The following is a 15,495-nucleotide window of genomic DNA, read 5'->3' as shown; positions in this document are numbered from 1 at the left end:
ACCTCTGCTTAATGGAACCCAGTAGGCATATCCATATCAATCAGTGTACTTCGGTTATATCTATAAATGCGCTTTTATAAATGCGCACGTGTCCCATGAGCACGACACACCAAGACCAGCAAGCGTGATATATGTTATCAAAACAACAGTTCGAAAGTATTTGACGACAGAAAAAATATTCAACGACGGAAACGTTTACAATATAATCACAAAGTTAAACAAAGTAGACAATTTTGCTGCACAGCATGCAGTCTCATGTTGCCTTTGCATACAAATGTATAGAAAGACCACTCGCTATGTAGAAGGTGTCTTCGGGACTTACTGTCTATAAGCTGTTATGGCAGCTCGGAGGTGGTCACGCATTCATATACATAACCGAAGTACACTGTCAATATACGAGGGCTTCAGGGCCGACTGTAGGACCATAAGTGCTATAAGCAAAGGTCTGGTGTCTGAGACAGCTTTGCCTCATACTTGAAGCAGCTTACATTTTTTTAATATTCCGGATTTTCCAATGGTGCGTCTGGATGAGTAATCCAATCAATGTATGCTACTCAGATAACGAAGCAACGATTTAGATAGTGAACGGTCATAGTGACAAAAGAGTTAGCGGTTTACGTCCATGTTTCGCAGACAATGCAGATTATGCGCGCGATTTGCTTTTCTGTAAAGCGATATCGCCCATTGCACGGTCCCAAGGAGAGCCTCGATCTGGCAGCATGTATATATGAATGGGAATTCGAGGCTCTCCTTGCATATGGAAATCCAGCTTGAGGTAGACATTGTGGCAGTTGGAAGTGAAAAACGGTGAAATTCAAAAGGCATTGTATCAAAACTTCCCCGGAAGGGCGAAGTACAGTTTGCATTACTCCAAAAACACCAAAATAAAAAGACTCCATTTCACTCCTGAATTTAACACAAGGGTTTTTTAAAGGTATAATTATACAAGCATGGGTCAAGTTGTGTTGATTTCATTATGTATTCACGGACTTTCTAGGGTCTGGCGGTGCGTAACGTTCTGATTGTTAAAACAGGGTCAAAACAACTGACGCGTAGTAATTACAGAATTAACCTCTAACGAATATCCGTAGTAATTACAGTATTAACCTCTAAAGAATATTCTCTTGCTGACAATGGCCTGGGCATGCTAGCTGTCTGCATAGAATAGGAAAATAAAGAAAAACGTCATGGTCCAGTGAAAGTTTCTAGTATGCCCAAATAAAATGGTTTAAAAGAAGTTGACCCGAGTTGGCATTCATTGCTTTCCCCGGACTTATCAACGGCAGGTGAAAAACTTTAGGAGACTGAAAAACCACCACATATGAACCAGCAGAAGGTATAGGCCTATAGATTGGAGCACTCCCGGAGAGCACTCTACCAGGGCAACTAACTGCACAACCACAAGCTGGTTGTAGAGAGTTGGACACAATGACGAGTCAAAGTCTCTATTTTGGCTTTAGAATATGTTGCTTGTTATGTATATCAAGTCTTGCAACTATCCTAGCTCAACCAGTAGTTAGAGTAGAGCAAGGCCTGTTGATGGGTAAGACTGTTATGTTCTCAGAACATGAGTATATCAATATCGACAGAGAGATAGATGTGTATGAAGGAGTACCGTTTGCTGAACCACCAGTAAGATTTGAACATCCGGTGAAAAAGGCGGCGTGGAATGGAACTTATAATGCAACTTACGTGAGACCTTCCTGCTATCAAGAAGCTCTTATCGTTGCCAAAGATGGATTAGAACTTAGCGAGGATTGCTTGTACATGAATATTTATGTACCCCGTGAGGTGAGTAAGATATGTTAAAATATACAGTAAGCCAAAAAAATTAAGGTATAAGTTGTGTTTACCCCTGATTTAGCTCTGATTTAAGACCTCATTTGTTGAAATTGGTTGAGAATTAAGAAAACGGTGATCTAAAACCTAAGGAAGAAATGAAATCAATAGTTGCACTTTTGTTGTCTAATCAATGAAGCGCGACGCTAATTTTAACGTGCTAATCAATGGAAGCACAGAGATTCCAGTTCTCTTGTTCGAGAACGCTTTGTGTACAAATCAATAGAGCATGCAATGGAGGAAACTGCAACTTTCAAATTTGCATCTACCTTGGGTTTTTCGATCTTCATGTCTTTATTTCTTGAACGATTTCAACGAATGAGGTCTTAAATTCGAGCTAAAAGATGCAGCTATTGGTTGCTGGTTCCAATTATGACATTATGTGTTTGTTTAAGATATACATGGGTGAACATTACTGCTTACTGTATATCTTGTAAATATAAATATAATCATTTTCGTGTTGCCGTCGCTAGCATAATAATTATGGTTTTGATACCTAATCATGATATTTATTAGATCAGTCGTATAGTGGTAGTGATAGTTGTAGTCAGTGGCATCATCATCAGCAGCAGACCCACAACACCACTACCACTGCAACCACCACTATCACCACAACCACCAGTATTACCACAGCCACAACTACACCCACACCATAATCTTTTTCAGACTCAGTATGTATTTTGTTTCTTATTTTTTATCGTATTCTATAAAGCATTATTTTATGCTTGCCGTCGCTAGCATAATATGGTTTTGATACCTAATCATGATATTTAATATAATCAGTCGTAGTTATAGTGATAGTGATATTGATAGTTATAGTCATTGTCATTATCATCAGCAACAGACCCACAGCACCACTACCACTACAACCACCACTACCACCTCAACCACCTCAGCCACCACTACTGCCACAGCCACAACCACAACCACGCCTTAATCTCTTTCAGATTCAGTATATATTCTCTTTCTTATTTTTTTATCGTATTCTATAAAGCGTCATTTTACATTGAAAATCTTACTTTTAGATTAGCAACGCAGCTGTAATGGTATGGATTCATGGTGGTAGTTTTGAAACGGGCTCGGGCTCAAATTCCGAATATAATGGTGAACCGTTGAGTGCTGTTGGTGAAGTCATACATATCAATATTAACTACCGTTTGAATACTTTTGGGTATCTCACAACAGGTAAGGAACGCAAATTCCCTGAAAAACGATTACGAGGTCCGGCAATTATAAGTATGGGCAGAATAGGATGAGATCATTATTTGCAGTCTGGGAGTAGATTCTTTGTAAGGCATATCCCGGGGTTCTCTTAGTATTTGTTTATTTTTATGGGTATCTGGAAGTTATAGTCAAATTTAATCTTTAAAAATTAAGATTTTAGATCTTTTAAATGTTTTACCGGGTAGTATTTTTGTATTCGCTTTTTATTGATTGGAAGACTTCTTGAACAAAAATAAGATCGTGTAATATTTGAGGACATAGTCACAATGTCGGACTATGTAAGAGGGGTTGTGTAGCCCGGGACCAAGGATACATAATGGCGCCCCCAATTCTTGAAACAATTACGCGTGGAGCGCGAGAAAAATTGCACAAATACCACTTAGTAATTTTGGTTATAATGAAGTTCAGCGAATTTCGGTCTTAAATTGGTTAAATGAGTATTTGTGGAAAAATTTGACTTTCATTGCATGGAGGGGTGCAGAATCTAGCTGAATTGGTCAATTCGGCGCCCCCTAAAGGTGGCGTCCAGGCGGTACGCCACTGCATGCATGTTTAAACAAGATGGGACATAACCATTTGTGGGGTTTTTTTTGTTGTTAATTGGACCTATCGCTACTCATGTGCAAACTGCACAGGTGGCTCTAAAACGGAAACCTACTTTGACAACAATTTTTCCCATTCTTAAAAATGACTTCAAACTTTTGCTTACATGAATAAACATGAGTGGCGAAAAAAACTGCATTTTGCTTATTTGAACCAAATCCATTTGTCCACAGTTAATTTTATGTTAAGGGGGTACTACACCCTTTGATAAATTTGTGACTATTTTTGCACTTTTCTCAAAAACTAATAACACACTGATAACAAAAGTTATGTATATTATAGGGCAAGGAATCCAATTACTACACTGGCATTTCAGTGACCCAAGACATACGGTTCGTTATTTATGATAAGAAATGAGGTACCGCTAGGATGTACCTCATTTCCTATCATATACACTGAACCGCTTGTCTTGAGTCACTGAAATTTCAATGTAGTAATTGGTTTCCTTGCCCCAACAATATACATAACTTTTGTTACCAGTGTGTTTTTAGTTTTTGAGAAAAATACAAAAATAGTCACAAATCTACCACAGGGGTGTAGTACCCCCTTAATTTGTAAATTGTGCGTTTCTCTTCACAATTCACAAACATGTACGATGCAGGCCAATTATTCATTTGTCAACCACAGAGTTACGTTACGATTATCATTGCATAACCCTAATGCATATATATGCCACATCCCTAAGCTGAGAATGGACCGTCCCACTCGATTTGTGGGAATCCTTTTTAGTAGACCCAAATAACTGCCTAAAATGAGGCACGTTGGGCTTAAAACTTTAATGGTGTGCTAATAATTTTCTTTGATTTACTTTGACCAAATAATCTTATTTTGTCAAATATCTTTAAAAAAAACCTACCTAGTCTAAGTTAATTAAATTCACAGTAGTGGCTAAAATACGCTCGTGTTAATCTTAACATCTGTATTTAGATACTTATTTGATTAAATATAGTTTTGGCTTTGAGGAATCGTAATAACAACTGCTTTGCCGCCATTTTACGCACTTACTTGTTTTTATTCAAATGAACACAACCGATTTATTCTTAACATGTTTTCTTACATAGTAAATATGTAAATAGGTACATGTAAGTATTATTTTTCACAGCAGGCTTCCTTTCATGAACCATCCTGTGCAACAATAAATTCGTTATTGTTTTGTTATAATAAAGGTGACAATGTTTTGCCGGGCAACTATGGAATGATGGATCAAATTGAAGCTCTGAAATGGATCCAAGCAAATATTCATGGTAAGACAGCAATGCCTAGCTTTTTTTATCACTGGTTATTGATTCAATTTAAGGGGTAGCTGGAATTTTGGTATTTATGTATCATGTTTACGATTAGTACCAATGGATAGGCTAAATTGGGGAATTAGTCAAAGGAAAAATTAAGCGAGGTATCGTATTTGGAGTCCCAACGGAGGAGGGATAATGAAGCACAGCCAAAACGTCGCCCTACGGTGTTCAACTGACACACGAATAATACTATGTTCACTCGATGAACGGGTATCATGGCTTAATGCACAATGATCAATATCCAATTATGCAAATGAATTATCATCATAACAATACCAACACAAGTACAAACATCACCAGAATGTCATTACAATAATCTCGAAAATCTCTCAATAATGTCAGTTACAATTATTGGTTGTAACAATTGTCAACAATAAAATTTCACCCAAAATCATTGAAGTGGACATGAGAGCAAAAGGCTATTAAAACATAGATAGGAAGTTCCATGCCCATAATTTACTTAAAATATCTTACAAAATAAAACACAAAAATGGACTTGGGTCTCACAAACACCCTCGAAATTGCAAGGCCTACCCTACCCGTCCCCAGGGTAAGGTGGCCGCTAAATTGAGTGCAAAATATAGGCGGACAATCACATACAGCCGGTATACTGTTTGACAGTTTTAGGGATACCCTCCCGCTCCCTTAGTTAGACTACAGTTATTAATCATGTTAATGGTTTCAATCTTTTTACTATTTAGCATTCGGTGGCGATAAGACTAAAGTTACCATATTTGGTCAGAGTGCAGGCTCGGCAAGTGTCAGCTATCTAATGCTCTCCAAGCTAAGTAGAGGTCTCTTCAATCAAGCTATTATGGAGGTATTTAGTTCATAGTTTAGTATAGGTGGAACGTTAACAACATAAGCAATGATATATTATACTTTGAATGTAACTTTTCCTTGTAACCGAGGCTTAGAGGACCGATGAAGCCGCGACATCGAGCGGCTAAGGATAGTCTTTGTCAAAGACGACTCACGATTGCCGATGATTCTTGCCGGGGGCGGCTGGGAAACTGCGACTGTTGGGTATTTTACTGATTTTTCCCCTTCCGATTTAAGGGCTGGGGTATGAACATTAGGACACACCCCTCCATACCTAGATCCACACGCTCCCATAAACACCGCCATACACACATCCCCCGCACACACCCCTAACAATTTGATAAGTGTTTTTTTTCATCGCAGAGTGGCACTGCCTTATCTCCGTGGGCATTTCAAGAAACCAGTCGAGGACGAGAGATAGCGTTTAAAATGGGAGCAGAATTGGGATGCACTGCCACTGATACTACTCAGTTACGTCAATGTCTACGAGATGCCACCACTAAAGAACTTTATGATGCGGCTGCGGCTGTAAGTGAAATTCATTAAAAAAAACTTAGCAAATATCTTAGCAATGACCAAGCCAACATTAATAAACATCTCAAAAAAGTAATTAACCCCTAAAATGGGCTATTGTATTACAAATCTGTAACATGAGTCATAGCCCAGAAAACACCAACGCACCGGTCAATTCTCGCTATTCGCAATAAGGGCGCCGCCAGCGGTTTGCGATGTATCATGGGAAAAATCGTGATGCATCATGGGAAAAGGTCGACACCCAAGTCCGCGCAATACGAATATTACCATGCTATTACATAGGAACACGTGACAATATTTTTTTCGTTTGTCAAAATAAAGGTGTTACACGCGAATCGATACTCAATAATACTTAATAATGTGATTTGAAATGTGCACAATTAATTTTTTCTCTATCGATTTGCGTGTAATACCGTTATATTGACAAACTAAAAATATTGTCACGTGTTCCTATGTAATAGCATGGTAATATTCGTATTGCGCGGACTTGATGTCGACCTTTCCCATGATACATCACGATTTTTCCCATGATACATCGCAAACCGCTGGCGGCGCCCTTATTGCGAATAGCGAGAATTTAAGGTAATGAGGTCCAGATTTGAAAGTTGCACTTATAACAATACAAAAACACTCAGATATCATTACACAGATTTTCTTCAATTATACTGAATACAAATCAATAGAATTTCCTGCAATGTTCACATCTCGGGTTACATTGATTTAAATGTACGCTGTGACATCAATATTTAGTCAATTGCTACAAATGACGTGCAAAATGCGCAGAAATAAGTTCTGCTTCCAACGCATTTTACAGATTTGTAATACAATATTGAATTTTTTTTAAATAATGGCCATTATTTTAAGCGTGGAAATTACTTTTTTTGAGATGTTTGTTTTATTCTACAGTCTGGATTTATCTCAGCTCCTTGTATTGATGACTACTTCTTGGATGATTACCCTATGAATCTCATAAAAAGGGGAGAATTTCAGAGGACCACGCTGATGTTAGGAACCAATGCTGATGAAGCAACAACCACGCTACTAGGCTTGTATCCCGAATACGCTATTAGTGGAAATCCACCATTCATAAGTGAAGAAGGATTTAAAAGTGTAAGATTCTGAATTAATATTTTCATAAAATATTGATATCCTTCATCATATCCGGCATCCTCCTACTCCTCCAGCCGCTTCTCCTCCTCCTCCTCCTTTTCCTCCTCATTGTCCCCCCTCCTCGTCATTATCCTTTCTTTTTTTCAATATGTTAAGAAAATACAGCTACCTACTTTGAGCATACATCTCATGACTCATGGATATTTGGGATCAATGAAACGTGTCACACCTTTGCTTCCAATAGACATTTTATTGTGAAATTTCATTGTACAAGGAATACATTAAAAAAATTCCACATGAAAAGTATTTAGTTATCTTTTTTGTAATAACTCAAAAAGCATTTTGTGTGAATTTTACATCCGAACTAGGTGCTATTAAATTTTTATGAGTCTTTTTATTTTACATGTAAAGTCTATGGTGGTGACGATTAGAAATGGACGGCAATATTGAAAAACCCTCATTTCGGACCATTTTAGACACTAAAATGCCCATAAAAAAGAATAGCACTTAGTTCAGATGTAAAATTCACACACAATGCTACTTGAGTGAGTACAAACATAATTAAATACATTTCATTCGGGGGCTATAGCAAAAACAAAAGAATGTCCTATACCTTAATGGTTATGGAACAAAGGTACAGGTGGTCAGTTCATAATCCTCATGTATGCATTACATATTGGACCAAAAACCAATAATACGCACTAAATATGCTATAATTATTGGTCTTGATATCTTTTGTCACTAAAAATCATTTGAATGAGTTACGTGTCGTCTCGGATTGTCCAAGGGTGACAATTTTACATACAAATTTTATACTACACTACTCAAAGATCTTCAAACAGCGAAAAAACAAACTTTAACTGCCAAAAACGGTATAATTATTTGGTATGATATCATTTGTCGTTAAACACCATTCGAATGCTATTTCAGAGTTACGTGGCGGCCATCTTGAATATTTCGGATTGCCAAAGGGTGACGATCTTACACCCCGGAATCTTATTCTACAGTACTCAAAGATCAATAATCAGCAAAAAAACCAAAAAAACTTTAACTGCCAAAACCATCTAACCCCAAAAATATCTATCATGTGTACAGGCGGACTACCTGCAAGACAAAGCAGGTTGCAGGTGCGAGTGATGTATGCATATTCTATAGAACTACAATCCAGGTCTTTGACATCTATGGTTCAATGCATAGGTATACCGCGTGAATGTTGTAGTGCAGTTAATCCTATTACATCATCACTTCGACGGAGAATAGAGATGCACCCCCACACACACACACCCACCCCACATCCACTCAAACACACCCACATCCTTTTTACTCTTTCTCACTCTTTTTGTACATATTATAATTACAATAATATACTGCGATGTTGGTTTTTCAAAATAATGCTCATTTTTGGTCTCTTTTGTGTTTGGCCACAATAGGCTGTGAAGAGCGCAATAGGAAACCCTCTAATTGAAGATTCAGTCTACCAGCACTACTTAGATTGGACAATCCAGGATCAAGACGGCTTGGACTTCTTCCGACCATTTGTTGACCTGAGTACGGATCAAGCATTTGCTGCACCTACTGATATCGTCGCTAGAGCTCATGCAATGGCAGGAGATCAAGTCTACAGTTATCAGGTTTGTTATATATATTGCTGACTTAAAGTGTTATTACCTAATCCATTTAGCTGCACTTTAATGCCATAATGTACGATCTTATAATAAATTTATATATGAAATTGGTTTATTTTTTCAAACCTGATTTTTTTGCATACTTGTAATGTTTACATAAATTATGTCCAAACGTCCACCTAAATGGAATCAAGTAAGTCAACAGAGCAAACTTCGACATGTTCTCCTATAGAACCGCATGTTAAACAGTCAAAATAACCAGTAGGGTTTCTTTGACTTTGTTTCACCTTGTTATTTCAGCTCAAAAGGACAGAACCCTTCCTACAATTATAACTAGTATTATTACAGCATTTTGGGTATACGTTAAACAAATTTGAATTTTGAAGGCTTTAACTTTGGTAAAAAATAGTTTTGTGGTGTGCATTGTCCCGGAGATCTTAACCAATTAAATTTGTTATCCCGTTTTTTGAGCATCGCGATCTTAAGCTACGCAAGCTTAGAGACATTTTGTTTGGCCTTAGAAACAAAGACTACTGCCTTTAACGAATCATGTATTTGCTGACGTAGCTACTGCTGGTGCATTCTCCGATAAAGTGTTCAAGTTGGGTCTCAGAAATGAGATGTGAGCAATATAACTTATTTTATTGGGGTAACATATCTGTCGATCAGAAGAGCTAGCCCTTTCCCGCCTTTTTTTCCGAATCGTGCAAGTGTACACTTATCATGCTTACCGAATTCATACCATACGCGATCAGTCATCACCCAACATAGCAATGTCTGGTATGACTTCATTATTCATGGCGTTTTTTCCCCAAGGGGAGTAGAATTTAGGTAACGTCTGTCATGACATGAACGTAACTTAAGGACTATTTTCTATTAATAAACCTAGATTTTTTTAAATTTAAAACTACTGTTTTATGTACCACATATATAGTATAACCCGGAAGTCTACTTGATTCATCACATAATGAAAACATTCATCTACCCAATTATTTTTACAGTTTTTATCCATTATAAAAATGGTAACGTATCTGTCAGCAATACTGGCTACATGCTCTTAGAGACCTGTTGCAAAAATTTAATAACTTGTGTTGTAGTGTTTTATACTTTATAATTAGGGTATGATACCAGCTAATGAAAAGTTTGTTTAATCTGTGAGCAGGGACACATACGTAAAGCTTCTTGGCTGACGATTGGGGAAAAAAACAATAGATATGCATACTCAGCTTTATTATTTTATATTTTCTAGGCATGTTACAACTTCTAGCTCCACACATTTTAGAAACTAACTCTTAAGTATAAGATATATTAATAAAAGCCATTTCTAACGGACGAAACAAGGCTGAATACGATGCTGTCGGTTGGGTGGTGAAACGGTAGTTGCTTCCCTCTAATATACACCACAACCTCAACACCACCACCCCTCTCACATACGACAATAATTATGATAGTATTATTAATGAAGTTGCGGTCGCTAATCCTGTTATTGATCTTGATGAGCATGATGAGTGTCAAATGACGAGTTGTGGGGGAGAGGGCGTGTTTTGTGCCGGTATTATTGGCGAAGTGTGCGAAAAAAATTCAATTTCAAACTATTTTTAGCCATAAATGAGGTTAATTTCGGTACTCAATTAGCCAGATGCGCGAAGCCTGGAAAATGTAGCAGATTTACCCTACTTTGGCCTAAAACACGTTGATGCACAGGGCGATTGCATTATCTTTTCTTCTGTTAGGATTTTAGGGGGGAGATATACCCCCGTGTAAAACTTTAGGGTGGACGTGTCCCGCGTCCCCCGTGATTCTGCCGCCTATGTACAGTAGACGGGTGCCAGGTTGTTTTGTACCATGAACTTTTTGAAGTTGCTGGGGTAGGTACGGATGTTGATGGTCTCCCTTAATCCTCTAATGTACTAGTTGGAGTTAGCTTATTATATATGAAGTTAGATAATGTAGTCTGCTCTAGTAACCATAATTATTATTACATTTACAGATGACACATGTTCCAACAGTATCGATATGGTCAATACTAAGTCTAAATATAAATATTGTCTGGCTTGGATCCAGTCACGGTGAAGAAATCTCCTTTGTTTTTGGGTTGCCGTTTATGCGAGTTAATAATAGACTGGAGCTGAGTGTACCGGAAAAAGAATTGAGTGTTAAGATGATGAGGTTTTGGACGGAATTTGCCAAGACAGGGTAAATATATTACCATGATCTTATTATTACAGGTTTCATTTTTTGAACCCCGTTTTTGACTGTTGTTAAGCTAAAACTGAGGGAATTTGAATAGAAATGGATATTTGTTAAGCGTTGGTCCGAGGAAACCCACCAACACAATAACGTTCTTAAAACGTTATAAATGTGTTATAAACGCATTTTCAGAAATAAAACTGTAATGATTTCCACATAGATGTGGGCAAACGTTTTAATCAACATTGGCCTTTCTTTTCAGACCGTTTCCGATGTACCGAATCTATATGTGCTTTAGGTCCTACACAGACCTTTTATTAGACGTAGAATATTTGATGTAACATATCTACGTTAATTAATCTAGTCATTTTATTTCCAGTTGTAACGAATGATTGATGACGTAAAATCGATAATATGCTACGTAGAATATCTGGTAGAAATATATTATCGATTCTACGTCGAATACTTGGAGTCTGTTGCGGCCTTAAGCAAGCAACACGTCGTAACAACCAAAAATCACATTTCAATCAAATAACTTTTATTTTATAGCCAAGATTTAAGAGTATATGCCTGGGTAATTTCAATTTTCTGTCACGTAAGATAACAGAGATGTGATGATGGAGGTATAATTTTTTGAATGACCCTCGTGTATACTTTGTAATTAAACAGGACGCCGAGTATGTCAAGCGACCCTGAGAATGAGATGTATTGGCCTACGTTTACCGTTCCTGTACTCAACTACAAAGTATTGGCTCTCAATATGACTACAGACAGGGCTCTTAAAGCAGACTCTATGCGATTCTGGAATGACCTTGTACCAAAGTTGGGAATTTTCACTAGTAAGTATTTTTATGCTTACACCCTTCTTGTCATAATTGCACACTTATGACATACCAGAGTTTTGTCAATGTGTCCACCATTACGACAATTGTGTAATTTTGACCAGAATTTGCTAGAATAATTTCCTCTTGTTCTATTATGACATCAACCCAGTTTCACAATGTTATATGATGAGTGCAGTTATTGTAATCAGGTCTGATTGTAATGTGACAATTGCTAGAATAGCGTCATCTTGTTCTATTATAACAATTATGACATCAACCCAGTTTCACAATGTTATACTGACGAGTATAATAATTTTGACAAAGTAAGGCAATTTAGAAATATAACAAGCTCCTGCAGTGGGAGGAATTACGACAATTATGGTAATTCTAGGTATCGTGGAAGTTCTCTATGATCTGATGATGTGTGCAATTGTGATCTGATGTGACAATTGCTAGAATAGCTCATCGTTCTCTGTCGATTACACCACAGACCCTATCAGATACCTTCACGTGCACATAATATAAGTTACGAGCTTCTAACAGTCAACAAGGTCTTTTTGTGATCTTTCTAAATTGTGATACCGTGGTCAATCTTGGACGTATTACGCGTCTAAAATCTTAGGCGTCTGACATTTCATTGGTCAATAAGTGAAAACGCTTAAGATGATTGGTTGTTTGTGTTTCTGGCCCTGTGATTCGGTGATTAAAGTCTACCGCAAAATTGTTGCATCTAAGGTTAGGCGTATTATCTTAGCCGTCTTTAGAAGATGACCGCTATCCATACTCGACCCTTGCGGGGTCGGCTAGTGCATTAGACGTATCAACATTTCACTCAAAACAAATGATACGCATTTAACATATAATTAACATTAAACGCTCGGCGTTGCACTTGAAAAAAACCACTAATAATACTTACACTTGGTCAATGCTGCTTGATCAGCCGTCAAGCTCTTTTGAAAAGTGAATCGGTTTAAATGTTATAGTTTTAGCATAATTGGTTTTAAATAGTATTGTTTTAGCCAATGTCCTTTAATGTTTCGAAGTGACACAACTTTGATTCGTTATCTTGCTCGATAAGTTCATTTGAACTTTGACCTTCAGTACTCACCAAAAGCAAGTATGTTCATATTTTTAATTGATAGATCAGGCTGAGATAGATTTAATTATACATTTTCATTATTTTCAGAGGAGCTGCCGGAAGTTGAACGTGAATGGAGGACTGAATTCTACATCTGGAAACATGAAGCAATGGCGGATTGGCGGGATGCGTTCAACGCATACAAACGCACTACTTGTGATGCAGAAGGGTGTAAATAAGAAAACTGCGAAAATTGAATCCAATAAAAGACTGAATCAAACTTGAATTTTAGCTGGAAATCGTCACTAGCTGCTTTGGCAGGAAATGCTGTTTTCACGATTTTACACGTATTTCAGAACGCTTTCAGATCATATCTGTTTCGTCATCTCCTACTACAGTTTGATAATAATAATAATAATAATAATAATAATAATAATAATAATAATAATAATAATAATAATAATAATAATAATAATAAAAGTAAAGATTAAAAATAAGCATAAATAAGAATGATAATAACACAATAACAATAAGCCACATTTATTATTAAGCGCTTTATACAAAGAGTTTGCATCTTAAAGGTAGACTAGGTATTGTTGGTCGAAGCAACAAAAACAAAAACGATTTTTATTATCTAAATCAATATATTATTGAAAAATAACATTTTGATGTTTTGCAAAAGTTCATTCTACAAATCATATACTTTGAAAACTTGCTTGATTTATTGTTGTTAATTAGTTCTGTACGTTTTACAAAAGTGTTGTTGTTTCAGCCCTCTTTCAACATAACTCGAGAACCACAGGACCTATATAAGTATATCTGTAATATTTGAATTCTTCTACACACTCGCTATGACATGATCAATGCTAATATTTGCTAAAGCTCACTACTATTTGCTTCAGGGCTGGCATTAGGGTCGAGTGCTACAAGCAAAGTCTAATGTGTCTGAGAGATCCTTGCCTTGTATTTGAACCAGCTTACGTTCTTTAACATTCCGGATTTTCTGAAGGCGCGCCTGGATGAGTGATCCAGTCAATATTTACTACTCAAATAACGAAGCAATTGTTAAGATGGTGAACAGCAGGCCCGTGCGCGGGGGGGTTGTGCGACGCACCCCCAAAAACAATTTGGAAAAGTACACAAAAGGTCACAAAATTTCCAGAATTTGCGAGCGTAGCGAGCCAAAAAATCAGGTTTTTACACTTTTTGACAAAAATGTCCAAATTTTAGTCCACTTTTCACAAAATCGCCCCCCCCCCTGGAAAAAAAAAATCCACTTTTTCAAAATCAGCACCCTCCAAATGAAATCCTGCGTACGGGCCTGGTGAACGATCATGACAAATTTAAAAGAGCCAGCGGTTATTACGTCCATATTTTGCAAACGGTGCATGCAGATTATGCGCGCGATTTGCTTTTTGTAAAAGCGATATCGTCCATTTCACAGTTCCGAGGAGAGCCTCGATCTGGCAGCATATATATGAATGGGAATTGGACCAGTATTGGTCATTCTTCCTTCCATAACTATTGCAAGTTCGAGGCTCTCCTTGCATATGCCGGAACCGTGCAATGGACGAATAAATCTAGCTTAAAGTTGACATTGTGGTGGTTCGAAGGAAAAACGATAGTATTGTGCCAAAACTTCGAGATATAGCCCCGTATGATGTTTCTCAGAGAGGTTGGCAGTTTGCATAACCATGATTACTGATAAATATCAGTTTAAAAAACTGCAAAGTTGACTACAAAATATGCTTGCTTAGTCATGGTAGTCACGGACCAAGTTCATGTCTATCAAAATCGACAATCTTACAGTAAAAGACTCAATTTCATGCCTAAATTTAACACCATACTTTTTTGAAAAAAAAGGTATATGCAAACATAGGTCAAGTTGTGTTGACTTCAGCAGTACAATGCATAATAATAGAAGGTAATTCAGTAACGTTCGGATTGTCAAAACAACTGATGCGCAGTAATTACAGAATTAACCTCTAACGAATAACCAATGCCCACTTCTTCTGACATGGAACCAACGCAACACAATGGCCTAGCTATCTGTATAGTAGGGGAAAATAAAGAACAACTAAAATGGTCCAGCGATCTCTATAGTAGGGGAAAATAAAGAATAACGTCATGGTCCACAGAAAGTTCAAAGTATAAATATGGTTTAAAAGAAGTTGACCCGTTTTGGCATTCAGTGCTTTCACCGGACTTTTAGCGCTTAGTAATGCCTGGTGACGAATTTAACTAAAACAGAAATACCATACCAGAACAACTTAAACATCCGGCTTAAACATATCAGTTACAATCATCAGACGGTAGATTGGAGTACTTTACCAGGACAACTAACTGCACAATCA

General features: G+C 37.3%; 1 protein-coding gene across 1 annotated transcript; it reads left to right on the top strand.

The window, feature by feature from the left end:
* Positions 1-1,428: 1,428 nt before the first annotated feature.
* Positions 1,429-13,502, top strand: LOC140159669 (cholinesterase-like). The gene is made up of 11 exons (XM_072183165.1): positions 1,429-1,791; positions 2,356-2,460; positions 2,865-3,024; positions 4,833-4,910; positions 5,660-5,778; positions 6,144-6,308; positions 7,221-7,424; positions 8,855-9,055; positions 11,040-11,245; positions 11,909-12,078; positions 13,250-13,502. The coding sequence occupies exons 1-11, from the start codon at positions 1,429-1,431 to the stop codon at positions 13,378-13,380; spliced, it is 1,902 nt and encodes a 633-aa protein (XP_072039266.1). The 3' UTR covers positions 13,381-13,502.
* The last annotated feature ends 1,993 nt before the right edge of the window (positions 13,503-15,495 follow it).

The sequence above is a fragment of the Amphiura filiformis genome, chromosome 8, assembly GCF_039555335.1.
Source record: "Amphiura filiformis chromosome 8, Afil_fr2py, whole genome shotgun sequence".
NCBI lineage: Eukaryota > Metazoa > Echinodermata > Ophiuroidea > Amphilepidida > Amphiuridae > Amphiura > Amphiura filiformis.
This window is presented reverse-complemented; position numbering and strand designations above follow the sequence as displayed.